Genomic DNA, 27,490 nt, shown 5'->3' with positions numbered 1-27,490 from the left:
CAGCTCAGCTTGGTGCAGCCACCACTGGCAGGCACCTTCCCAGAGTGGTGGGAGCCTGATAAGTCCAAAGGCTGCTGCTATCAGACCCACTCTTCCCAGTCAGAATCAAAGGGCAAGACCACACTCAAAGACAACAGAAGGAAACAAAAAAAAAAGGCTGTATTTTATACATATTCTCCAACAAGTAACAAGGGAGTTTCTCCTCCAACTAAATACATGGGATAATGCACATCCACAGACCTAGATACAGCTGCTATAGCCTCAGGTGTAAGACAATACAGCTTCTGATTCTATGATCACAAGAAAGTCAGGAGGTTGGGGTAAAAATAGTACACATCACAAGTATAGAAAATTGAAGACAGTGTACAAAGGCTCCCAAACACAAAGCTTTCCCTCTCTTGAGTTTGCTTTTTCCTATCTGCACTTGGAGATAGAAATCAAACCTCCCAGCCACAGGCAGTCACAGCTGTGTAACAGCAGTCTCCCAACAACTCTAAAAAAATGTTCTTCCTTCAAAAGGGCTTTCAGGGATTGCTGAGTTTTGCCTTGTTACTTTAAACCACCACTGTGCTCTTAACGAACTCAAACACCTAAAAGAATAAGCTTTACTATATACATTTAATAATTGAGGAAAAGTTCTCTAAAAATATGCTTTTGAATTTGACAAAATGCTCCAGCTGCTCAGGTTGGAGGAACACCTCCAAGCTGTGCAGCAGCTTGTTAGCAGAGACCAAACTAAAGCACCTGAAGAAGAGGAGCCAGCCCAGAATTTTCCCTGTGCTGCTGGGCTGCTCCTGCAACTCCACCCACCTCCTTCAGGGACAATCAGTGTATTCCAACAGCAACAACCCAGATCTACCGACAAGGAACCAACATCAGATGGGCCAAACTCTAAAGGGGAACATGAAACACATGCCAGGGCCAAGAACAGAGGGACTGCCACATGTCAGAATCCATACAAGCACTAATTAAAGCTTGTGTTTGCAGGGGGGAATTGGGAATCAACATGGAAATGCCAACAGAGCCTCACAAGACTGCTCCTGTCCCCTGTGTGACACCAGCTACAATGTTCCCATGTGCTGTAGAAGCTGATGGCTGTGCTGGGGAAAGAAGGAAGCAGCTTTTCCTTTTGGGAGAAAGCTCTTTCTTATCATCATCCATGTCCTGTCCTTCAAAATCTGTGCCACTGAAAGGGCAAATGCACCATGAGCAGGTTAAATCCTACAGGGACCTCTGAGGCAGCTGAGGCCAGCACACTCTAGAAGGTATTTTTCAGCTTGGCTGCCACAAGCACAAGAATCTCTCCAATCTTTTTCTGCCAATTCTCTATGTCCTTGGAGACATCACACCAGAGCTCTCCATGGCGAGGTTCAGCATTCTCACAGCGCTTCCTTACCTCTTCTTGTTGTTCCTACAGGGAAGAGAAATGACAGTTTGTCCTGGTTTGTTCCAGAACACAGCCAAAAATTGAACCCTCCCTGATTCAAACACTCTTCCAAAGATTATGGTGGGGTTTAGGGGTCTGTTATTTTCAAAGGAAGTCCAAGTCAAAATTCAGAAACAGCAAGTCTCCTGCCTGGCTGAACAAACTGGCTGAGCTGCAGGTAAGAAAATTTTGGTTATTGCAGATAAACTGCAGCAGAAATTTCCTTTGCATTACCACCTGCAGGAGCTGTGTCAAGTGAAAGGTCTCTGAAGTCAGAAGATAAACACCCCCATAATTTCAGTAGTACCAGCAGTAAAAACTGCTGTAAGAGATTAGAGCCGGCTGTTCTCTGTGTTCACGTGCAACCTGTACTTGACATTCGGGAAGAAACAGCCCCAGTTATACAAACCCAGCACCACAACTGGAGCACAATCCCCTCTAAGCAAGCTTGAGTTTTACAGGAGGAAGATTGATTTCAGAGATTTTTGCATGAACCAGCAGGACTGTGGACAGCAAAGCAGCCTGAAACACAGCTCAGCTAATGACAGCATCTTTTAAAAGCCACCACACAGGCCTGTTCATGCTCATTCATGACCAGGCGTGACAGCCAGCCTCCCCTGTGACCACACAGGCAGGAGCAGTGGCAGCGTGCTCAGCCCAGCACTGCAGCAATCCCAGGACTGGGCAACCCCTGCCAGCCAGGGATTGCTGCTGCCTCCCCTGTTCCCAGGCACACACTCACCTCTGTGCCATGCTGGAGCTCAAATTTGTAAAAGAAGGCCCAGGCATCCCCCAGGTCAGAGTCTATCTTCACCGTGCGGTGGAACCACTCTCTGGCCTTGGTTATTTTACGCTCGCTCCAGAACAGCCTGTTGGGAAAAGCAGAGGGGAGCTGACAAACAGCCTCACTTTAAAGGAAGATGCCAACCCACAAGAGCTCCAACTTAAGGGCTCTGCAGATGTTCCAATTCTTTGCTCTCCCAGGAAGTAAAGAGCAGATTTTTAGGCAACTTGCAGACCATCCTGCCCCTAGGAAGGGAAGAGAGTGAGAGGACTGGAAAGAACATTCAGCGCTTCCTCTTCACTGCCCCACAGTGAGGCAGGATAACTTAGCCCCATGCACAGACTCTGCTGAAAGGGAAGCACTACTGAGTTCAACCTTTGCTGCCTCAATTGCTTTAATTTTACTTTTAATTTTCCACACCAGATTTGGTGTGGAAGAGACAAGATTACATGCCTACATCTATTCCCACTCCTTCAATTTAAGTCAATTTTAGCATCTAACAATTAAATAACTTCTAAAAGCTCATCTGTATGGTCACATGCTCACACCTACAAAGCCTGCTGGAGTGGAGTGGAACAGACCTGCCTTGTCAGCTCCATTTTCCAAGGAAAAACAAGTATGGAAGCTTCTGCACTCAAATCCCAGCCTGGCACAGCTCTACTGCTGCCATTTCATTCAGGCACTGGTCAATGCTGAAATTTCTCCCCAGTAGTGAACCAGCTGAGTCAAGAGTTTATTGGTTTCACTTCTTTGCATTGAAGAATTCATTTGAGCTATAAGGTCCTTATCAAATCAGCCACCCCTCATAAAGGGCTTAGCCTGTCATAAAATTATACAGCTTATGTGATTGTTTTTAAGCCCTGTAATACTCTTGATTGTCCTGTGTTAAATAAACTGTGATTTACAAGAGCACAAACAATGATAACAGAGGTTTAACACCTGCAAGTAGTGGCCATTTTCAGCAACATACTTAACAAAAGTTTGTCACAGATGTGTGAAACTCTGTATCTACAGAGGCAAGTCCTGATGGGTGGTGGAAGCTGTTTATGTTGGGATTAGCTGTTAAACAGCCTGAGGTTGCACCAGAAGGGGCCTGGAAGCAGTTGCCATAAAGCAAAAGTTAACATTTTTCTCACTTGCTGCTAAAGCTGAACAAGTCAGCTGTCAGGATCTGGCAGAACCCAGTGTTGCAGTCACTGGAGTGTATCCTACAGTTTTCTTTGGCTTATAAAGTAGAGTTGTGAAAGAATTGGGCAACTTCGAACAAAATGTCTCCTGTATTAACCTCTTCTGCTATTCACAAAGGGAGAAAAGTAAGTTTGTTTCCATCATGGCTGCTCTAAGGCTGCTCACACATCAGAGCAAGATGTGGCAGAAGTCAGCTCTAACAGTGGGTTTTCAGCACTGGAATCCTCACAACTCAACATGGACAAGAAAATTCCTAGTAGATTATCTTCCCATTTCAGAGAAGCAAACTACAGCATGGCCGGTGGTTTGCATTCTGGGAAAGGGCACAGCTGAAAAACATTGACATAGGAGACATTCAGGAGCAGAATATCTAGCTCAGAATTTAAAAAGACACTTGACAGAATCTAGGATAGAGAAAAAGATGAAAACTATACAGTCAGCCACATAAAACTTGAAAGATAACCAAAAAAAATGCCCCTATTTTCACAGATACTTAAAACATATTCTGAACCCCTTAATAAAGCCTAGTTCACCGGACAGCACAGTGAAATCCTCTTCAAGGGACAGAAGGAAAGCAGCTTACAGGGTGCCAATACCCAGCACTGGCAAAGGGCTTTGTGTGACTGCATTGTTGGCGGTGCCAGTCCCAGACCCACCAGAACAGCTCGAGGGCAGGCTGACATTCCCCGCTTGGAATCAAGGGAGAGATTTGCACAGTTACTAGGAGACAGCTGGAGAGCTGCTCCTTGCTTTGGGACTCATTAGAGCTGCTGCAGCCAGAATCACAGGGCTGTGCTGGAGTGCAGTGTTCCATCCTGGAAGCAGCCACACACAGACATAGATATTTTTACGGATCAAGCACAGGAACTCACTTGGCCACAGCCAGCAGGACATGTGGGTCATGTTCACACTTCTTGAGAGCATCCACACTCTTGGTCTTTCGTTGCGGTCGCGCTTCAAGGAAAATTGCTTCTGACCACAGGATTCCTTAATCAAATCAAGTAGGAAGATTGTTTAGTGTTATTTTGAGGTTAACCCTCCCCACCTTGATATCAGGCCAGTGCTCTGCAACAGAAGCAGCAGTACAGCTCCCACTCTGGTAGTTATTCACCCCCAACCTCATCCCAGATCACTCCTTCCACATGGATACTTCATTCAGTACTCTGAATTTTTAGCTACTATGTGTACCACGCTGGAGCTTCAGCTCTGGGGGTTTCTGTACCACAGTTCCTGCAGCTCCAGCACTGTCTAACCCGGAGCTCAGGCTTTTCAGATGAGACACTGCAAAGTCTGGGACAGAGAGGGAAAATCAGCATTTCCAAAGGGAAAGCTATCTGTCTGTTTGAACAGGCAACTGCAGTTGCAGAAGCCTCAAAAAGTGCAAAGTACAGTCTGAGAGCAGTTTCAAGGGTGCTGGAGAATACCACAGTGTTATTGATGCTGGCTCCACACACATTGATGAAGGACAGAATAGATCCAGGGAAGCTGGGTTTAATCCCTAGCTTCTCTCACTGCCAAAATCAAGGAAGGAAATATGCTCAGGGGAGCATGAAATCTGCAGTTTCTCATGTCAGCCAGGCACACCTGATCACTTCAAAGCAAAGCCTGAGAGCTAGTGTCTGCCAGGACTCCATCAAAGCTCTCTTGCTTCCCATAAATGGCACCACGGGAACACACACAAGCTTTGATAACTGCAGTGACAGACAGAGAGAGACTCACTTCTTCTTGCTCTTTATATACAGGATCACAAACACCATAATATTTCTATTTTATTCTTTGTGCAGCCTGCCACCCATCAGGAATCAACTCAGCAATTGAGGGACCCAAACCTCTGGTTTATATGACCTCAGGTGGCCAATGAGCCAAGTCCTGCAGGCTTTGATTATGGTTTGTTGAGGTCTAAGATAAAGTTGGAAGCAATTGTTTAAACAAAAACTGAGATCCTGCTGCCCATTTCCATAGCAACAGGCAGATCTGTAAAACAGCCTGTAGTGGCAAACACTCATTAGGTCATTCACAGAAACAAAGCAGGATTTTGGGTGGTACTGCTTTGGTGACACACTCACATGGAGAGTATCTTGCAATGAGTTTATCATGCCATAAAAGGCACTTAATTCCCAATTATTTTACTGAGACTTAAGCAGCCACCAATTAAACACCTTTCAAAACCTAGCCTGAAGGCAAGCCAAGCCTTGCCATGCAGTAAGTTACTACAATTTGTAGTTATGTGACATCTTCTCCCCAAAGATGTCAACATGTTTAAATAATTAAGTCTTCCTATGATTCTACCCCAAAATAGCAATGTGTTAGGTACTTTATCCTCCCATCCCAAGAGGAAAATGTTTCCACTGCTGGTTAGAACTGACTTACATCATATGACCTCTTAGCCTTTTCTTACATGAGCTAAAATAATCAAAAACCAGGACTGAACTTTTATGGCTCATGAGCCCCTAATGATGACTGTGGTGGAAATTCACTGCCAGCACAAGTTATTAAACTCACAGTGTGCAACCAGTGCAGGAAAACCAGCAGCTGGGAATCTCCTAAGGCCAGCTGTACTCCAGAGGGACCACTCTTTTTCCACTAAAATTTCTAACTACGAACATTGAAGTGTCTTTCCTTCATATCAAACCTTGGCAGACTTCTACCAGCTTCTGAGAAAAGCCCACCCATATCCAAGATGTTTTTGCAGGAAGCCTGTGGACAAACTGTGGACCATGGATCCAATAATATACTGGGTACTGCAGAAAAATGGAACACCAACCCATGATCCCTCAGGTGTTTGAGAGCACAAAGTAACTGGGATTGTTCTTGAAGACCCTCAGTATTTCCTTTGCAGAAGGAAAACTGACACATCTCCAAAACACCAGATTCTGAGACCTGGCCAGAAAGGACAACTTGGAAAAAAAATGTGCTTCTATCAACTGGGCACAAAAGTTGTGTTTAAGGTAGAACTGAGATCCAGCTCACCTGAATTGGGGCACTCTTGCAGTGCTTTGGCCATCAGAGTGTTTGCAATGTTCTTCAGCCCAGCTCGGTACTCCAAGCGCACAGACTCCAACCTGGTAGGGAAGAGGCTCTGATGATATTTATGACAACGTGCACTAGGCTGAAACAGTGAGTCACTTGAAGGTCACTGGAAACTGCAAATATCTGCCCATATTCTGAATATGTGTAGGTGACTGACATCTTCCCATTCCCCCTCCATCTAAAAATAAATGTGACTTTTATTCCATAATGGTCCAGATAAAAAGCAATCTGAAAACAGGACTGTAACAGAAAGAGCCCCATGTACCCTGCATGCTCTGTACACCACAACTATCGGTAAAGAAATAACTAGTTCCCAGATCCTTATTGTAGCTAGCCAGGATCACCAAAGCATTTCTGCTATTCAGGGAAGTTATTAGTCCAGAAGAAACTCCGGGATGGGAGAGGTCCTAAGTCCCAGGCTCAAATGACTGAGGTCATGAGAAATAGCTGTCCTGAAGAACAGATTGAATTTGTAACCCAAATTCAGTTCAATTCCACAGAACTCACCAGAGATCTGGATTCTTTGGATTCTTCAGGCGAGACTTTTCCAAGATGGCTCTTGCTCTAGTCAGCTGTCCAACTTTCTCCTCCAGCCTGGACAGCAAGAGCCACAGGGGTATGGAATGGGGGCACTTCTTCAACTGTTTAAAAAAAAAAAAATGTATGCTCACAGGTAAATTTGAAAAAAAAAATCTTGTTACTCCTACAGAAAAGAACTTCCCTCCCTATATCCTTCTAGAGAGTTTAGGAGAGACCAAGTTGATTATGTCTCTCAAATTTCTCCAGTCAAACAGCACAGAAGTGAAGTTTTTCCTGTATCCAAAATAGTCAGGTACAGCAGGTATGACTGAGCTATCCCAGCAGTAAGAGAAAGAACACACCTCCCTTAACACAGCTACAATTTGTGCTCCTTCTGCAGACGGAGGGCTCTCATACATCCCCAAACCACAGCAGAGTGTGCAGGGAGTCATTAGGATATGGACACTGCAGATACCTGTGTCCAAATTACTTCGATGGCTGTTGACTGAGTGTTCATACCCAAGGCCACCAATTACCATTTAAAAAAGAGAGGCATGCTCTGTAGGCCAGCTCCTTTCACAGTGTGTATCTAAGAGCTGCTGAGAAAGATTTTCTTTTAAGAGTTCTGATTTTAGTCTTTACAGGTCTTAGAGAATTATTGTGCAAAGCCTTTTTTCCTGCCTGTGAGGAGTCAGGCATACAGAGAACTCTCTCAAGCAAGGAAGTCAGTCTTGAATATGGGTAATGGGCAAGAGAAATTCTTGCTTATTTCATTTTTTTTTTCCTTTCACTATTTTAACCAATGACAGAAATCATGTCTTTGGCTCTCCATTTTGATTCAAAAATAGACATCTCTCCATGCCAGCAGCACAAAGCAAACCTGCAGAAACATCAATCTTACCCCTTGATTATAAGCCTCCCGTGCTTTCTCTACCAGCTCTTTTTGCTCCTCAATTTGTCCTTTCATCATCCACAGTTTGGGGAAGTCCTCATAGTGCTTCAGGGCTTCCTCACAGAGCTCCTGGGCTGCAGCAATGTTCCCAAGCACCCATTCCAACTTCACAGACTTCATGAAGACCTGGGAACAAACCAGAGCTGTTTACCACCAGCAGCCATTGGAAAACCATTAATCTGCCAAAGCAGCAGATTCCCATTTTCATGCATCCATTCAAATGTTATTGATTAGCTACAGTTTGAAGTAAAATAAAAATTAAAATATCAGAGTAAAATAATAGCAGGAACAAGTAACAATGAGAAAGGTAAATGCAAATACTAAAGAAGTTAGAGCAGTGTGATCAACCTATATCTCACCTATTTACATAATTATTTCATAGAGCTGGCATTTTTATTATCACAGAATCATAGATTGGATGGAAAAGTAGGATTTGTATAAAGAGCACAGCTTTAACAGCACAACCAATTAACAAACCTGAGCCTCCTTCACCAGCACAATCTGATCTCCCCAGATCCAAGCTACCAAGACCACCTTTTCTTACTTTTGGCTTCAGGTTCTAATTGTCCTGCTCAATACAAATTGGTACATGTACTTTTCTGTCCCCCAAATCCTTCCTTCTGGCTAAGCAGGGAAGTCACAGCTATGAAAAATATATTATAGACCAAAGGCTCTCTCACTGCTCTTTGATCTCCATCCTCCCCATTCCCAAACTCCCCCACTGTGACCTCACAAGACAGGCATCAAGTGTGAGAGCAGCGCTTCAGCCTCAGCTGCAGAAGCTCCCTGGCTCAGGGTGGAAGAACACAGTTAAAAAGATGTAGGATGCAACAACAACTGAGGGGGAGGAACAGAGGATAGAGATCAAACTAACTTTTCATTTACTTGGACAAGTTATAATGTTTTCATTTAAGGAGCTGAAAATTGACAGTTTATCATACCAGAGGTAACTGGAGATAAACACAGGAGTGTAAGTTTAAGCACCAAACCACCCCAGAGCTGTCTTTAGTAGAAGCATAAGTGAGTCTTCTGTGAAAGTATTTTCTCTTTTTTCCAAGATGTGCTTTTATGCAAAACAAACATTACACAAACAGCTGTAAACTGGGAATTTCCTGACTTTTGCCATTTGTGTAAAAAACCAATTGAAACCCTTCACTTGATCCTAGCCTTTTTTTTCCCATCATGCCTCGACTTTGTGTCGCAATTCGCTGGAGGAGCGCTCAGCAAAGCGGCCACATGCCCCGGAAGGCAATGGCAGGGAGCCATGTGGTCAATCCCTGCAGCCACAGAACTGAAGGAACTCCTCCTTCCGTCCCAAATCCACCGTGGCCTAGAGGCCTGAGCCTCTCCACCCTCCACATATCCTTACCCTTGCAGTGGGGGCACTGCTGCGAGCCTTTGCCAGCAGCCTCCTCGCTCTTTCATACTCATTGTTCTCTGACTCGAGCTTCACGGCAGCCAGCCAGATCTCCTCGCTGTTGGGGTTGGCCTGCAAGAACACAAAGTGACAGACAAATGCACACAGTGAATCAACAGCAGATTTAATCCTCTGTTTGATCCAGATTAAAATTGAAATCAGAACTTTGTCAATCCACAGTAGGATTTTTTTCAGTGCAAGCTCCTCCCAGTCTTCTTTGACCTTTGAAGTTTATAGAAATCCTCCAAAACAGATGGCCAACACAAAGATATATGCCAGTTTAGAAGCTGGATGCTTCTCAATTGTTGAAAAGCAGTAATGCTTGATCTTCTGAACTTCCAGTTTAAATACTGAAAACATCACAGGGTCTGCCACAATGAGACCCTCATTTTATTACCCTCAAGCAAAAAAGCTGCAGCTTGAATTCCCCACTGAGGTCTGTGAAAACTCTTCCAATAAAAGTCATTTCTGTGGTAACCACGTCAAGAACTTTTCAGCCTGGTAACAAAGAGCACTGAGAACAGATTAAGGAAGTATCTTTTACCTTCCATTTCAGGACCTGTCTTTTTTTATTTCACTTAGCTTTTAAGCCTAATTCCCAGTGCTAAAAACACTCTGTATCTTTGCTACAGCATCCACCAGGCAATTCCCTTCATTAGCGGGTTTGATCCAAGACATAAGTAATGCAGTGACCTCATTAGGGCAGACCACAATCCTTTCCCTGAGGAGACCCAAGACAACAGGACTTTGATCCATGACTAGGGTTAGTGGGAGCCATGCTAGAACTGATGGTCTGCAAACTCACAGAATCACAGGCTGGTTTGGGTTGGAGGGACATTAGAGATCATCTCATCCCCATCCCATGAGTAGGGATGCCAAGCATCAGACCAGGTTGCTCAAGAGCCCCATCCAACCTGGCTTTCAACACCTCCAGGGATAGGGTAGCTACAACCTCTCTGGACAACTTGTTCCAGGTCAGAACCTGCTGCAGAACTACTAAAAGGGCAATCCCACAGCCTTACTTCCTGCTTGCTGCTATTTTACAGAACATTTTGCCACTCAAAACAATCAAACAGCAGAAGTCTCCATCACTTTGAAAGGCAGCAGGAATCAGGTGTTGACAGAAAAAGCCTGCTCTGTATTCTTTACCTGTCACATCTAACACCCTCTGACAAGTGTAACAGACCCACCTGGAAAGCCAGGGCCAAGATGCTTCTGGCTGCTGGCACATCTCCCGCCAGCCACTTGGATTTGGCTCCCATGAGCCACAGCACCTCTGCTTTGGGACAGTGAGCAACAGCTCTCTGCAAAAGAGCCTCCAAGGATTCTCTGAAGACAAGAAACAGCAAGTTACAAACCCTCAAGGTACTGCCAAAGGCGAGCTCTCTTACACCATTTTCACTATCACTCAGTGTTATAAATATTGTTGCAAAGTCCAGCGTTGTAAACCTTGATAAGTTGTTTCATAAGAAGGAAAGGGTGGGGTCTTTTTTCACAAGGGTTCTGAAATCAGCACTCTACAAACAGCTCATTGTTCAGACACCTTTGATAGCCTCTGTGGAAAGAGCTCTCACACAAACAGCTCCTTTCTCTTGGAGTCATTCTACTTAACGAACCTTAGTAGAAACTGAGACAGGAAGGTTTTCAAAATTATTAGATGAGGCTGGCTTGATCTTATGCAATTTATTTTTTTCTCCTCTGGCAAATATACTTTTCAGGCAGAATATGGGGCTTAAAAGCCAGCCATCACTGGGAAACATGCAAAAACATCAAAACCAAAGATACACTTGTTCCCAATAAAAAAAAGGCTCAAATGAGGAAGAACTCAGCATCATTTCCACAACATAGCCTTGTTGGCTTTAATAAGGATGATTCCACGTGTGTAAGTGGCCTACTGCAGAGTTTGTTTGCTTTAGTCTAAGCTGTAGGCAGAAAGTTTCTGACAGGTAAAGCTTTGTGAATAAACTTTAAAAAGAGACTGAGCTGTAATGGTATAACACCAATCTTAATTCAGAATGTAATACACATTCACAGTGTTTAATCAGAAAATACCAGAGATGCTTGGACACATTTAGCTATGAAGTAGTTTATCTATGAAAACTAAACAAAACACATTTTAAGTGATTTGTATTCCCATATTTTTCCAGAGATGTCTTCTCAAAGACAACTGTTCCTACCTTGTCTCTTCACAGCTATTTTTACCATGTAATCCCTATTGCCATAAACCGTTTTATGACTTCATAAAACTTAAGGATGTTCTGAGCACAACAGTAACAAAGAAGGTCAGACCTGCAAAAAATGCCAGTGAATTTCATCCAGCTGCACTAACTCTGCACTTGCACCACACCAGGGACCATCCTGTAGTTTTCCTTCCTTCCCCAGCCTGTCCCCCTGTCACAGGGACGGACCCCTGCATGCAGGGATCGTGTGGCACACGTACCTGGTTCCATGGTTCTTTTCAAAGTAGGCTGCTCGCAGCCACACGCTCTTCTTGCTCGGGAAGACTTGCAAGGCATAGGCATAAATGGCTCGGGCACACTCCAGGGCATTATGAGCAACACACTGAGGGAAAACAGATCAGGACTAAGTCAGCTTAGGGGAGCACTGGAATCGAGAGCAAGCAGGAATTACACATGCACAATTCAATCCAGAACTCAGTAACTCTGTGTAATCCGTGAATTGAGGAATTAATAGAGAACAGAACACTTAGAATCAGCTTTTTAAAAGGAACCAGGGAAGGAATTTCCAAGTATCCCTCTATAGAGTACAAGTATCCCTGGCCTTTCAGTGGGACTGACACTCACAGGCCAGCTTGAAACATCAGTAAGGCATTGGAAAGGCTCTCATGTTAGCACTTCATTTTGTTATTTCACAGGCAAAACCCTAGGCACCACAGCATATGTCCCCCACTGCTCTGAGCCCAATTCAAGGCCAGTGAAGTTGGACATTTCTCATGCTGAAATACAATTTAGTTCTTAGCACATGTTCAAACTATTCCCCTAAAGCAAAAAAAGCCTGGTAAAACTTTTACCCGCTCCCTTGTCCAGTGTTACGTTAACTCCTAAGTTACAATGGTTATGCCTTGAAACTTAACTCCCAGCTCCTTTACTCATAACTCAATGTCTGTTGATGTCTCACACTCACCAAAAAAAATCCACACCAAACTAGCAGACAAGCTATACCAATTTCAATGTATTGTTTAGTAAAAATTCAAATCTGAATGAAGCTCTGTAACATCCTCCTGAGGCTGAAACTGGCCAAAGGCAGGCAGGTGGTGTGGGGATCACATCCACTTTCACTGACAAAGCCACTTCTTAGGCACCAGTTGAATTTCCTCTATTTAAAAAACACAAACCCACAATAAAACAAAACAAAAAACAACATCACAGCTGGACATACACTGTCTGCATCTTCCATCCAGGTGTGTTTCCGATCTTCTTCCTCGATGCCAATCCCAATCACAGCTCTCATGATTGCCTGGCACGTGGCCACACTTCCAGCTTTATCACATTCCTCGGCATCCTAGAAACAAGAGGAAAGCCCTGCTCATTTTGAGAGCTCAGCACAAGAGGTTAAAGTCTGCAATAGCAACTCCTCATGCACAAACACACAGACATTGTGGTCACTGCCACAGCACAAACATCTCATTGCTCAAACACACCTTGACACTGAGCAGGAGCCTGCACCCACAAGGAAGTGCTAGAGCTGTACACAGAGTCATTCACAAGTTGGTTAAGAAACAGATCACATCAATTCCATCTGCTGAAAAGGTGTGATCTTTCCAGACCCAGAAGTCTTTTCCTACAGTTCCAAAACCCTGGGCTGAACCAAGGAGGGACATGGCCAATAAAAAATGTAAATATTTCATAAGGAAGAACTGTAACACCAAAATTACTGACCTCCTTTCAGCTTTGAGATGATTAGGTCTCAATAAGGGCTTGGCAATAACTAAATTTAAGAGTACCCCATCAAGCACTGTAAAGTCAAGGTGCAAAGACTCTCTCACCAGAGCATGTATGGAAAAGTGGAGTTTCCTGACACACAAAGCTTTCAGAAAGCCAAGCATGTCTTGCTTAAACTTGTTGAAAAGCCCTCTGATCAGATAACGGAAATGGAGCAGCTCTAGTACTGAGAAGGAACTCGAGAACACAGTGATGCAGAGGCTGTGCTCATGGATTTTTTTAAAGAGAAGTTGAAATTAACCTTTAATTGTTTTACTGCTGTAAAGAAAGTCAGAATTCTTTTAGATATTAACAAGGATATACATTTACTATTATTCATTTATCAATGCTCTTAAGCAGTATAAGATTTTGTTGCCTTGATCCACTGTAAACTATTTAAGTAGGAAACTGCTTTAAAGACTTATGATCAAACAAAGCACAGAACATATCCATGAGGAAAGAGCTTCAGTACAGGACTAATAGAGTATTTCCTACATGCTCCAAATGCAGTGTTTGTATTGATTTCTCATAATGCCATCTGACGAAGACTTGTGGGGAAAACAAATACCTGTCAAGCCAAATGAGACATATGCAAAAAAAAAGGTAAATCCTTCGCTGAAGGCTTTAAGCCTCTGTCCTACTTAAGGCAGCAGCTGCTTCAACTTGAAGCTACTTATCTTCCATGACAGAAGCAAACCAGACATTTCTCAGCAAAACACATCTGATGTTACCCCAGGGTATCACTTATGGCCTTGACCCTACTGAGCTTTTTAGTCTCATCTCTTGTCTCTTCACAGGGACCTCCACTGATAAGCCAGTGCAAAATTCCTCTGCCCCATAACCACTACCATCAGCTTTCAGAACAGAACCTCAAGAGTCCCCCTGGACCTTCAAGACCAAGCACATACCTGTATCCACTGCTCCCTGTTGATTTCCACACCATTAGCCCTAAGAGATGTGATGGCTCTGTCAATAATTTTCTCCACCATCTGGGTGTTTCCATTGGCTTCCTCCAGTTTGGCAGCAGTAATCCAGATGTGACGATCTGTCGGGATATTCTCCCGGGCTTTGTTAAGGACTTTACGAGCATTCTCATATGTCTCCAGCCTTGCCAGCGCCAGCCACAGCTGCAGAGCAACAAAAGATGGATTTGAGATGAGAACAAGGAGATGACAAGGCTGCTGTATGGCAGTGTCAGCCCACAGAGATAAGCAGCTTCACGCTGCTTGCTACTGGTTGGCAACTGTCCTCAAGCACTGTAAGCAGGCTGTGGAATACCAATGGAGGAGAGGAGAAACAGGCTGCTACTGCCCTTGAAGCTCGGTCCTGATCATCTCTGGGTGTCATCCCCACCTTCTGGGCTGTACACCTCCTATTTTCTGTTCACATCACCTCAAACAGCTTGGTTTAAAATCAAAACATGATTTTAAAACCCTGGTTTGGTGTTTCTGAAATAAGTAACTTTTAAATTCACCAAGTTAAATGTTCACTTGCTTTCCCAACTGTCAAGGCAGCACACATGGACACAAACATGGCTCAGTGCCTACAGCAGGCACAGCTGTGCACTGCCATGACCAACCTAACAATTACACACCAAAATGAGGCGTGTAATGACCCCCAGACAATTAACTCCAAAGGAAAAAACCACATTCCACTACTCATCACATCCTTCCCACTGTGGCATGAAGCACATGGGAGAAAACCTTGCATGGACAAACACTGCTCACCCTGCCTTTTCCCTGCAAAGCTCTACTGCCAGCCTGAAGTGGGGTGTAGGGGTTTTTGCATTTCACTTTTTTTAAACTCACTTCAACACTGGTTGGACAGCACTCCACAGCCCGGCTCAGCATGATCCTGGCATCCTCAGGTTCCTCCAGCTCCACGGCTGCTTTCCACAAACGCACTGAGTTTGGAACGTGCTCGAGGGCTAGAGAGGCAAAACAATTATGTCAATAATGATAAAGTAGCTTACCAATGAGATCTGTATTTTTAAAACATGATAAAATAAAGGACTTGTGCTATTACAAGGAAATGTCCTGAAGGAGGGAAGGGAGGGAATTTGCTTATTCGGGCTCCTGCTTCAACAATGAGAATTTAAAATCAGAAAATAAAACACTTAATCATTTTAATTGGAAACAGGCTTTGGAGAGCCAAGAGCTTTTTTGTTGTACATGCTGTAATTGCATCCTCCTCAGTAAAACACCTGGCTGAACAAAGCCTCCAGTTTCAGCAAATGAGCAGATGAAAATCTTCAAAACTGGACAGCTTACATCACGCCAGGTCTGCCTTTATAGAAAAGGAGCACCTTCAACACTAACTAATAATACAGCCTTGTTCCTTACATGCTGAAACTGCCCCTTCACAATGCAGTTTTCCTGTAAGCCTCTCCTGACAGCTCAATGGACCCCAGCTTAACTTCCCAAAAAGCTGTTGTCCTGCCATGCAAATACAAAACAGGGATGCATAAAAATGTAAAGGTCTCATTGACACTAAGCCAGGAGTACCAAGTGTTCTTCCAGCAATCCAATATGGGCTCCATCTAATTAGGATTCTTCAAGGCTTCCTTAATCCTGTCCAAGAGTTAGCTGCTGCTAGTAGAAATACATTCTCTGCAGCCTGTCCTACATGCGCTGTCTGAAACATTAAATGCTAAGCAACAACTTTCCTCAGTCCATCTCGTTAAGAGAGATTGAGAGGGTATTTTAGCCTTATGTCACTCCAATTTGCACCCCAGACTGCTGGAATCAGCTGCATTGCAGCATTACTTCCACTGCTTCCATGGTGACTGTACACAAATGTGCCATAGTAACAGGACTGAGCACATCCCTCTTCAATAAAGCAAGCACAATCACAGGAACACAAAAATGAGTGGGAAAAGGCATCTAAACCCACTTTGGAACTAGCTGGGCTTCCAGGCAAGGCTGTTCCTCGAGGCATTGCTGCAGAGGCAGAGGCACAATGCTGAGCCTCAACCCAGAGCACATCCCACCTCAACACAAACACAGAGATTTACAACAAACATTAACCATTTGTCTCCAAGTCTGCAGCTTCAGGAGATTTTTCTTGAAGAATTTAAGCAAATAATGTCAGCCTCCAAGAGCTGAAAGCATCACTCTGCAGGACAGAACATATTTTCATAAATACAGAATTCAATTTTTAGACCTCAAGCTGTATTTCAGCCACTCAGCTTGTTGGGTCTCCAGTCAGACTGAGGCTTTAAAAACTCCAGAGGTTCTGATGGATGGTAGCAATGCACACAGCAAGCAGAGAGGAGAAACACATTATGAAAGGTCACACTTCAGTGACATTACCTGGCACTCAGGTTTTTTTATTTTGGGAGAAATAATGGGTTATGCTGCCACTCAAAGCTCCAAGCTCCATCTCACTAATGCTCCCCAGGCAGCAAAGGAGCACTGTGAAGCTGTTAACAGGCAGAAACTGGGAAGAGAATGATAAATCCAGTTCCATTCCACTAACAGCTTTGCATCAAGAGATTAGGTAGGTGGTTCCAAAAACTGAATGTTTGTCTCTTCATAAATGCAATGTTTGAAGCAAAGCTCAGTACTCAGTGGCTAAATCACTGCTCTCACACAAGACCCTCCCCTACCCAAGCTGGACTCACAGATCTAGTTCTGCTCCTTTAAAAGTGTTTTTCTGTTCAACATCTGTTACTGCTCCTGAGAAGGACATGCGGTGTCACAGGAGCAGCACTTCACACCATGTTGCACTGCAGAGCCAATGGAAATTACAAAAGCTAAAAGCTACTGAATAGTTAATATCTGAGCTCTTTAGAACTTCAAATCCAGCAACTTTGAAGTGCCTTTCATCCAGATGTAGTAAGAGATCATTTCACTAGAGATCTGCAACTTTACATGCAAGAGGTAAAAGGTAGGAGGCAACTAATTCCTTTGAACCTAAACCATTCAATACTGCAGACTGCTTCACAGTGATTCAGTAAATGTATTAAATCCAGACCCTTTTCCCTGTCTAGACTGAAGTCAGGAGATGTAACTAACACCATTCAGTAGTCATGAAGGAACTAGTCTCTATTAATACAGGCCCAGCAACTTAAAGTAACACAAGAAACTGCTGTTGAAGAGATCATTGTTTGGAAAAGACAGCGATTCCACTAAAGAGGAAAACCTCCAAGTGCAATCCAAGGTAAGCACCACAGAGAAAGGCTGTTTGTCAAGGACAAAACTTGCTACACTAAAGCAAATCCTGCAGCTCAACAGGCTCAATGATATGAGAACCCCAAGACCTCTAAAGCTCCTCCACCAGCAGCCACTGTGCTGTCTAACAGGCTACAGGCAAGTAGGAAAAATCAATTAAGGTATCTTTTCCAGAAAGTATCACAAGGTGACATCTAGAGCACCCTTTTATCCTTAGAAGATAATTTTTTAATTGCTTTCATCTACTTATCAAGCTGGAATTGGCTTAGATTAGTGAAATTCCATTTTGGAATTGTTCAGTACCAGCAGCTTTCTGCTGAAGGATGTTTTACAAACACTTCAACACCTTTGTTCTTTGGCTCAACAGCAGCAAGTTCCACCATTAGTACACAAATTGACAACTGCGATTTCAACAAGGAAGCAAAAAAAGCAGATGAACTTTCAGCCACATCATGAACAACTTACAACACAATACAAAGAGTGCAATGCCTTCATTCCCTGAGCCCACAGGAGCTCTCACCTTTCCTAAGGACACGTTTCTTGGCACGGATGTCTGTCTCCAGCTCTGCTGCTCTGATATAGATCCGCACGGACTGTGGCAGGTGCCGCACAGCCTGCGCCACAACAGCCTTGGCTGTATCTCCAGGCTGAAGCCGAGCAGCTTCCAACCAAACATCTTCACTCTGTCAGGAAAAACAACCCATCTCCCTTTACATCACAACAAGAATATAAAATCACAGCTTCTGGCTAAGCAGTTGTTTTGTAACACAGTAGACAGTGAAGCTGTATCAGGCAGAGCCTCAGTCAAGCTTAACAGAGAGTTTTCTGCTCATGAACAACTTCTTCCTACTATCCCACAAGGATCAGCAGAGAAGCAAAGTAATTCTGACCTTAGGGCACATCTCTGTTCCTTTCATGATGAGATTTCGAGCCACCTGGAGTTTGCCAGTGACCTCCTCCAGTCGGGCTGATGCTATCCAGGCTGGTGGATGATGAGGATTGGTCTCTCGGACAGATTTCAGGAGCAAACGGGCTTTTTTGATATCACTAGAGGAGGAAAAACAGGAAGAAAAGTTTTCAGCACATTGGAAAACAATTCTCCTGAACCAGGATGTGCTCAGATGCACAGTAACCATGATCCCAAATTTTTCCATATTGAAGACACAAATGATGTTCTACCAAAACAAGCTTATAAATACAGACCAACACAGTGAAAACCAGTTCACAGTTTCACATTGAAAACCAGTTAAGTATTTAAGCAAAATTTTTGGGAATTACAGCTGGGCATTTGCAGCCAGAAGCTGATAACCCAAGCACTGATGTAAATCAAGAATTAGCATCAATATTTGCATGTATTGCTCTGACTTAAAAGAGCAATTCTTTATGAAACGGATGTCAAACTCCAGGCTAAAGAGGCTCTCAGAGCTCATCAATCAAGCCTAAATTAGCAGCACATAGGTACAATTAACCAGGTTATTTCCTGGCTGGCAGGCAGCCACACACTGCCATCACTCTGGCATGGAAATAGGGGTGGAATGGAAACAATCTCCACAATTGATGCATCCAGGTCAGATGCTAATACCTCAGCTGAAAGACTAGACCAGATCTCATGTTAAAAGAATTCATCCTCAAAAACTCACCTGGCATTTCTTACAAACTAAATGCCAGCTGAAAGCACCCACGCAAGACAGATTTACATTTACATGCAGGATCAGTGCCACTGCTAAGAGGATAAATCTGTTAATCCTTCTTAAACTTACTTGATATCTCCTCCGTGTGTGGGAATCATGGAGTTCAAGTCTGTCAAATATCCTTTTGGGTCCACTACAGTCTGGCCGCTCACAGAGTCTGATACCTGGGAAAATCAAGTCAGAGCTACTGAAATGACCACTCAGAGCTCCTGAGTGCCTAAAAAGACACTGTGGTTCTACAAAAATCCTAGATATTCATCTGTTTCCAAAAGCAAGGAAGGAGGAAAACACGAAGCCTTACTTATTAGCTTTTTTCCATTTCTAAAATACACAACTTTAACATTAAAATCCAGACAAGAAGCAGCTGGGTGATAAGCAGTCACGCAAAGGTCTTGCAGCCCCATCAGCTAAAGGCATTCATTTTAGAATAAATCAGATTTAGATGAGAAAATCAATGAAAAAGAAGTCAAAAATCAGTGTTTTTCAGCAGTTTGTCCTGCATCCCTACAAAGGACAGAAGAGATGCTTCCCTTGGTAGCATTACCTGTGCTGCTTACCTCAAAGACACCTTTGCTATAACCAGGCAGTCTGTTCTCCCATAATGACCAAGACTTCCAAGGATAAACTGGTATTTCTCATGAAATTCTATTCATTTTGAGGGCATGAGATTTGGGGACAGGGACTACAAAATTATTTCACAGCTCAGCTGTTCTTAGATCTTCTAACACCCAAGAAAATTCAACACTTTTCTAAAACCAGGACTTAAACAGCAGCACAGCATCAATCCCAGGTATAACTGTGACAGATCCTGACTTCCCACATCCCTACCTGGCTTAGCCTCATATCCATCAAGGTGTTCCTGGCTTGACCAATCTTCCTCATATCCAATTCACCTGTCCCAGGTGTCATCAAGCCTGGTGTCATTCCTCCTGGGTATGGAGTATTCAAACCTCCTGGATACGGAGTATTCAGTCCACCAAATTGCTAAAAAAAAAAAAAAAAAAAAGGAAAAAAAAGAAGAGTGAGAAAGTCATCCCTAACTCTTCTGAGATTGCAAAAATAATTCAGACTATTGGCTGATGTCCACTCCGCCAGAAGCTGCAGAACATGGATGCTGAACTGCCACAGGTACTTCTGATATGGTTTCCCTGGATCCCAAAGTATTTCTCTAGACAGGATTTGCAAATCTATAGGTAATTACTCAAGTTTAGTCAAGTCAGTGAAATAAGCAACAAGAAAGTGAAAAATTCAAGCACAAGCATCTGAACCTGGCACATTTAAACAAGAATATCTGCAAAGAAGTCCCATGGACACCTGGAGCCAGTCTAGGGCCAGTCAGCTACTCCTATAATTCTATGACCATTGTCAACTCTGGGTGCAGAGCAACAACCTAAATTATTTCATTTTTAGTTGACTGAAAAGCAAACAATTCTTAACACAATCGCCCCAGAACTAGGCAAACCATTAGGTGAAAGTCAACTTGATTTTCTGCTCCCTTTTTGCAATATGTTATTGTAACAGAAATGGTTACACTCACCAAGACTATCACCACCCTGCAGTCAGCAAATAGGAAAAGAGACACTTTCTCCCATCTCTAAAACAAGAGCCAGTTTTTCTCTGCTTATCCCCATGTTTTCTCTGGTAATGGTTGTGCACTGAAAGCCTCCATCAAGCACATGAGTTTAACATCCAGAATTCCTCTGGCTGACTCACAAACCACACCAAGTTTTTTTGGTCAAGAATCTTTTTCCCAAATCCCAGTTTAACACTCATCTCTGATCCAGTTTGGCCACAGCTTGCCCAGGTTTGCCGTGTACTCACTGTCTGGCGTGGGTCCACAGAAGTGTGATTCTCCCCTGACTGCAAATGCTTTGCAAAGAAGCTGTCGGGGACAGGAGTCAGCTTCTCATAACGAGGATTCCTCTGCCGCTTGTTCCTGGCATCCCCAACCTCCGGAATACTCAGCCACTCCTCCTCAGTAACCTCTGCTAATTTCCGCTGTTAAGACAGGAGTTATCATCAGTATTTGCTGCAGAAATGGTTTTTTAAGTGCTCTAACTCCTTAATAGATTTATTTTCTTGAAATAATTCAAGATCAATTAAACACTTAAGGGTCAGACTTTTTTTCCTAATCCAATGTACAAAAGAATTAGATGCATTTAATTAGAATTTGGTTTTAGTCCAGACTGAGATTCCAAATCAACTTTGTTATTAGATTCAGTGCTACAAACATTCAGATTAATCCTAGTGCCTGGAGCATTGAATGGTACATTGCTAATCACTAGACAACAGCTTAAAAAATACATTTTATTTAAAAGAAGATTTAGAGTCAGGAGATTCTGCTCAGCTACTGCTGCAATGCCAACAAGTTATCTGCTTCCTTCAAAGACATTCATGTAGCACCTTCCATAAAGCATAAAACAAAAATAATCAATATCAAAATTTGAAGAAATTTCACTGCCTTGTGTATCCACATGGACAGTGTTTATTCTTCCAACAGAAAGCAATTCTAATCTGGAGAATGTCAAATTACTCATTTGCCAACACACAAAATCTGAGTGAAGAGACAAACACACACGAAAGAACACACAGCCACCTCTTGTATCTCATAAAAAGTCACATTTCAGACATTTTTTTCCTTACTTTCAAGTCTGAGAACTGCTGTTGAATTTTGGGTCTTTCCATACGGTACTTTTCTATTTCCTCTTTTTCTCGTTGTTCCCTTAGGAAAAGGAATCCTGAGGTTATGCTCAAAGTAACACTTGGCAAGTCTTTGATTAAAGTGTTGACAGAACAGAAAAATGTGTTTGATAAGAGTTAGGGCATTAAAAAAAAGGCATTTTTTCCAAGCTTAGATTATCAACATTTTAACAAGAGATCCTTTACCAAATAATACAGTATTATAGTGTAACAGACATCTCCAGTCTTTAACCTCCTCTTAATGAGTAGTGAATTTAATAAGTAACACATCCTGTTTACAAGCATGAGGTGACTTTGCTAACAATTTCCAGTCTACTCTGTAGTCTGTGATATGTCAATATCAATTGCTCAGCATCTTCCCTCACCATCTTAATGAACTACAGTGACTCTTAATTAACTACATTTAAGCAATTTAACCCTATTCACTATCAAAGTAAGTGGTGCAAAATACCTGTCATCCTCAATTAACCAGAAAACACCTCCTACCTCCTTTCCTTCCTGCGTTCATCCATCCTCTTATCCAAAGCTGCATAAATTGCATCTGCTTCCTCATCATCTTTCTCATAGGGGCCGCTTGAGAACAGACTCCCAGCATAGCCATTGAACTGGGAAATTGGAGTGAGAAAAAAAAAAAACAAACAAAAAAGAGGAAAAAAAGGCAATTTTTTAAAATTCCTGTTATGTTTCTGCTACAGACAACAACCACCTGAAAATGCATTCACAGGCTGCTTCTGACAACATTGCATCAGACTAACACATCCCTAAATAAAAGCATCCTCTTTTTACCACCCCATGGTGGTGTTTATTCTCTCTCACCAATTGAAGCAAAACTGCTTCAAAATTGCTTTTTTCAAAATTGCTTCTCTCTCTAAATCACTTCTCTTCAGCAATAAATGAGATCCCAGGACAGAAAAGCCATTCTCGTCCATTAACCACTTTCTCTTTTTACACCAGTGAAAGCAAGCAGAAAGAATATCATAACATTCAACCAAGCAAAGTGGGACTTAAACACAAGAGACTACACAGGCCACTTAAGGACAATAAATGGCACAGGATCACAGAGTCATTTAGGTTGGAAAAGATATCCAAGGTCATCAAGTCCAATCCTGTCAAAGCACACACACTTTTATTTGTGGACAATAAAAAAAAATACAACCCCTGAAATACTTAGACTCATGTTTATTTATAGATATTTTCCCAGGACTCTCAGGGTTTTGTATCAGCAATTAAACCACAATCCATGGAGCAAGGCCACAACAAAAATCTGTAAGCACCAAGCCATTGTGCATACTGAGGTCTCAATCAACAAATGAAAAAGGAAATGCTGCCTGCAAATTACAGGAAATTCTGGGTTTGAAGCCCCAGCTAAGAGCGGGGAGCTTAGGGACTCTTCTTCCACCTGGGGAAAAACATCTGCAGGATGATGAAAACCTTCTCACCTCATCATAATTGGTGTCATTCAAATCCTCATCATCATCATCTGCTGTCTGGTTCTTCTTCATCTGATCCCCCACAGTTCTCTTGCCTGGCGGAGCGTGCCGGTCGTCCACAGGGTCATTGGCATCGCGGGCAGGGCCGATATCAGAGCGGGTGGTGAAACCCGTGGCTCTGCAGGGATAAACCAGGGGCTGCTTAGCTCACTGCAACCTCAGCCTGCCACAGTCACTGATCAGGACAGGCAGGGAAAATATAATTCTTTTGGCAGAACAGCATCAGACACCCACCATGAACAGCATTCATAAAGCCAGGGGGGGAAGACAGCCTTAGAATCATGGACTAGTTTGGGTTGGAAGGGACCTCTGAGCTCACCCCATTCCAACCTCCTGCCATGGGCAGGGACACCTTCCACTATCACAGGTTCCTCCCAGTCCCATCCAACCTGGCCTCAGACAATCCCAGGGACTGGGCAGCCACAGCTTTTCTAGGCAACCTTTTATATGGAGAACTTCTATAAATACACTGCAACCACCCAGCTCATGGCTCTGCCACACATCCTGTGCATGGCCTCCTTTCTAAACTCCGTCTCTGGGTCCCTCAGCTGACTCTGCAGGCTGTGGGGCACCACGGGCTGGGGGTCTGGGCAAAGGGATGGAGCAGCTGGAGCTCTTCTGAACCCCCACACCCGCCTGGCAGCGCCTCGTGGGGCACAGCCAGCAGGATGCCCCCAGGGAAGGGAACAGTAAATCAGTGGGGGACGAACACAACTCACATCCAGCAAAGGACACCCCAAAAATGGTCTCAGCCGCCACCAAACCCCCTCACTGTATCCTCAACAAAAGCCCCCAGTTTGACCATTTTTCAGGCGGTGCCACACACACAGAATGAGGAGGGACACAACCCTCTGCCGGTGTGAAGAACCGATCTGAACTCATCCTTGGAGCCAGGCTCGCTTTGAAACACAAACCCGCCCAGCTACAGAGCAAACGCGAACCATTAGGAAGGGACAACATCGAAAAGCCGTGCGGGGCCACCCCGAGGGGACGAGAATGAGTGGGGCAGGGAGCCCAGCCGGGCAAACGGGCTCGGGAGAGCCCCGGCGCCCGGCGGAGGGACCGGGCTGGGAAGGGACCGGGGTGGGGGGGGCCAGGCCAGGCCTGGCGGCGTCTCACCCGCGGCCCAGCCCCGGCACGTAGCCCAGGGGCGCGGGCATGCCCAGGAACGGCTTCTTCTTCTTGTTCATGATGGCGACAAGGTGAGACCGAGGCCGGAGAGGAGCAGGAACCGGAGCAGAGCCGGGAAAGGCGGCCGGGAAGCGGCGGCAGCGGCGGAAGCGGCGGCGGGAGCAGGCGAGAGTGCCCGCGAGGGCAGAGCGGCACTTCCGCCCCCGCCGGGAGCAGCGCGCCCCCTGGCGACACGGAGGTCCTGAGGCGTGGTGAGGATGACGGGGATGGGGAAAGTGGGAATGAGGATGGTGGGGATGAAGGCCATGGGGATGGGGATGTTGAACTGTGCTGTCATGAAGTTTAACATTTATAGCAATTTATTATTTTTATTGTTACTAGAAAACGAGTAGCTGCTAAAGAACCTCTGAGGCGGCGAGACGCCCTGCGAGGAGCAGAGCTGACAGCCTGTGTTTAACAACCCCCAGCCAGAATGGGGTGGAAAAAGGAGCAAAAGGGTCAGGATCATGCCAGGAGGGCCTGGAGCTGGACAAAGCCTCGGTGCTTCTCACCCTTGTTTCCCCCAGCCCTTGCTTGCAAGGCTGAGAGGTGTGAGCCTTGCTTCCCCCCTTCCCTCTGCTTCCCTCCTGATAAAAATTTCTAAGATAAATTATGTCTGGGAGCAGAAGCTGTTTTTCTGCTCATTCCTTCCAAGTGTCTCTCACTTCCAACTCTGGTGTGTGGTGACAGCAGGGATGGCCATGCCAAGGGACCAAGGTGAGGGGTACGGGTCCAGCCCCTCAGAGCGCACAGAGAGCTCCTGTGCTCATCCATCCTTCCCAAGGATGTCGCAGGAGCTCCTGCCTCAGTTTCCCCAGCCGGTGCCCTGGGCAGGCTTCTCTTGCCCACCCACACCTGGGCTCAGGATTAATCCAGCTGCCACCTGTCAAGTCTCCAGGTGACCCTGACACCGTGTCCAGCTGTTCCAGAGAACTGAAAGGTTGTGGTCCCTCGGGAGAGGCTCCGGGTCACGGAGCCCAAGGACAAGGGCAGCGAGAGGGGTGAGGAGGGGATGGGGCTGTCTTGGGGACTGTCCCTACCCCACAGCCCCCTCCCAGCACCAGCCCTGCCTCCCACTGCCAGTCCCTGCCAGGTCTGGGAGCAGAACCCAGCTGCGGGAAAGATAAATAGCCCCATTTTGCATGCTAATGGCATCCCAACCCCCAGCCGCTTCCCATCAATCTATTTTTGGGTTTCGCTGGAGAAAAAAAAAAAAAAAATTTCTTTTGCCAAACAGTTGGGGTGGCAGTGAGGGAGGGAGGCTGCAGTATCCCAGCTTTCCTGTCCAGCCTGGGGTAGGACAGAGCCCATGGGAGCATCCTCAGCACCAGGGAGGTGTGTGGGACCCCCTGACTCCCCAGCCTGTGCCAGTGAGCCTGGACCCCTCTGAATACCCAGAGCTGCATCCATGTTCAAGCACATCCAACGTCATTGAGCACCAGTGGGTCTTCCATGTGGGCTGAATGTGGTAAATTTAGGGGGGTTGGAGGTAAATGGGGTTCCCCCATCCTGCCAGAGGATGAAGGACTAAGGAGAGCCCATCAGGAGCCTCCCAAACCCATGGATGGATGGAGACAGCAGGGAAGTGCCCAGTCTCTGCTGAGGCCCTGAAAGCTGCAAGAATTTCACTTTTGGGACAATCTCCTGAAAAATAGAGCTCCCTAACAGAGGTTAGGGATGGCAGCAGGGTGAGCCCACAATGGGGCTGGTGTTAGGGCTTTGAATCTTCTCTCATTACATAGCAACTCTTACACACAAAATACTCAGAATAATTTATAGGTTAAGTAAAATCAACCATAAATGAGTTTTAATCATCTCTGGGGATGGACCCTGTGTTAGGTATGTCCTGGTGAGTGCAGGGGAGAGCACTGGCTGTGTGTCCCACCGAGCCTGGGCAGCAGAGGCACTGGGAGCTCTAAGCTGATCTTCCCACACTGTTGGAGCACAGCAGGGATCAGGATCCAGCCCTCAGGCATCCTCTCCAGCCCAGCTTTACTTTTTGGGCACTCCATTTGTTTCTCCTTGGGTTTCCTTTTGCTGTCCAAGCCTGGCACTGGGCTGCTTCAGGAACGTGACCAAAAGCCCAGTGGGGTAGTTAATCAGCAATTATTCTGATTAATGTAACTAGGGGGTGGTGGGGTGGGAAGCGAGGTGGGGAGAAATCCCTGACATGCTCCTGGGATCATCAGGGTCAGGAGGTGGCCCAACCCAAAGCTGGGAAGGAGTGGGGCATCTGCACTGTGCATTGCTCTGCCCTCCCAAAACACCTTAAAGCAGGGTGTGAAGCAGGAAGAAAAGATGTTTTCTCCCTGGTGCAACAAAATCTGAACAGGTGAAGGGGCAGCAGAACCTGTTAAAGTTGCAAATATGCAACTTCATTTTTACCTTCAGGGAGCTGCTGCCTGGTCTGCATGTTGGCACAATGCTTCTTACCACCCGTGATGGCATTTTTGGGGATGGGAATAAAACCCCAGAGGGATGAGACCACCCACAGCAGGTCAGTTCTCTCTCCTGGGTGCACAGAGTCATCCCACTTCTGGTTTGGGACTTCTCAAGCTCAGTTTGTGTGTGTGTGTGGCTGAGGAAAGCAAAGTGGGAGGGGATGCTGGGCACACAAATGTCCAGAATCATTCACAGAAGTCTGAAAGTAAAGAAAAAAAATCACTTGGATGAGCACAAGGACGAGCTTACCAAGGCAGATCCTGCCAGGGACTGGGATCAGGGTCCAGCCCAAAGCCCGGCAAGGAGCAGCCCAGCCCACGGCCGGGTCACTGCGGCCCCTTGCTCACACAAAGCTGCCTCTGTGTCCCAGGGGAGAGCAGAGGCGGCAGCAGCTTCTCCCGGGACAACGGGAAAACAAACCCCAGGGCTCTCCCGAGGCTGGGAATTCATGTTTTTAAATATCACATAGCACTGCAAGAATGCATCCGCAGGGCAGGATCAGCGCTGGGGCTCATCCCAAACACTGTTTGCTGCTGCCTGCCTGTGGAAATAGGAGAAGGGGAAATGG

General features: G+C 45.0%; 1 protein-coding gene across 1 annotated transcript; it reads right to left on the bottom strand.

Moving 5' to 3' along the window:
* Positions 1–140: 140 nt before the first annotated feature.
* Positions 141–24,611, bottom strand: PRPF6 (pre-mRNA processing factor 6). Its single transcript, XM_005524779.3, has 21 exons — positions 24,430–24,611; positions 23,260–23,428; positions 22,307–22,425; positions 21,764–21,842; positions 20,942–21,118; positions 19,949–20,104; positions 19,190–19,284; positions 18,320–18,476; positions 17,950–18,112; positions 15,066–15,184; positions 14,166–14,384; positions 12,716–12,838; positions 11,757–11,878; positions 10,507–10,645; positions 9,269–9,388; positions 7,849–8,025; positions 6,936–7,069; positions 6,369–6,460; positions 4,271–4,385; positions 2,169–2,295; positions 141–1,411 (listed from the first exon to the last, which is right to left on the bottom strand). The coding sequence occupies exons 1-21, from the start codon at positions 24,498–24,500 to the stop codon at positions 1,259–1,261; spliced, it is 2,826 nt and encodes a 941-aa protein (XP_005524836.1). The 5' UTR covers positions 24,501–24,611; the 3' UTR covers positions 141–1,258.
* Between the last annotated feature and the right edge of the window lie 2,879 nt (positions 24,612–27,490).

Source organism: Pseudopodoces humilis, chromosome 19, assembly GCF_049639895.1.
Source record: "Pseudopodoces humilis isolate 2021_Gansu_Grassland_sample_001 chromosome 19, ASM4963989v1, whole genome shotgun sequence".
Taxonomy (NCBI): domain Eukaryota; kingdom Metazoa; phylum Chordata; class Aves; order Passeriformes; family Paridae; genus Pseudopodoces; species Pseudopodoces humilis.
Note: the sequence above shows the minus strand (reverse complement) of the source record. Positions and strands in the feature narration are given on the sequence as shown.

Coding starts and splice junctions, on each gene's coding strand:
- PRPF6 (XM_005524779.3), bottom strand. CDS start 24,500: ATGAACAAGAAGAAGAAGCCGTTCCTGGGCATGCCCGCGCCCCTGGGC. Junction 21,843..22,306: donor GAACGCAGGAAGGAAAGGAG/GTAGGAGGTGTT, acceptor CCTTTTCCTAAG/GGAACAACGAGAAAAAGAGG. Junction 20,105..20,941: donor CTGTGGACCCACGCCAGACA/GTGAGTACACGG, acceptor TTTTTTTTTTAG/CAATTTGGTGGACTGAATAC.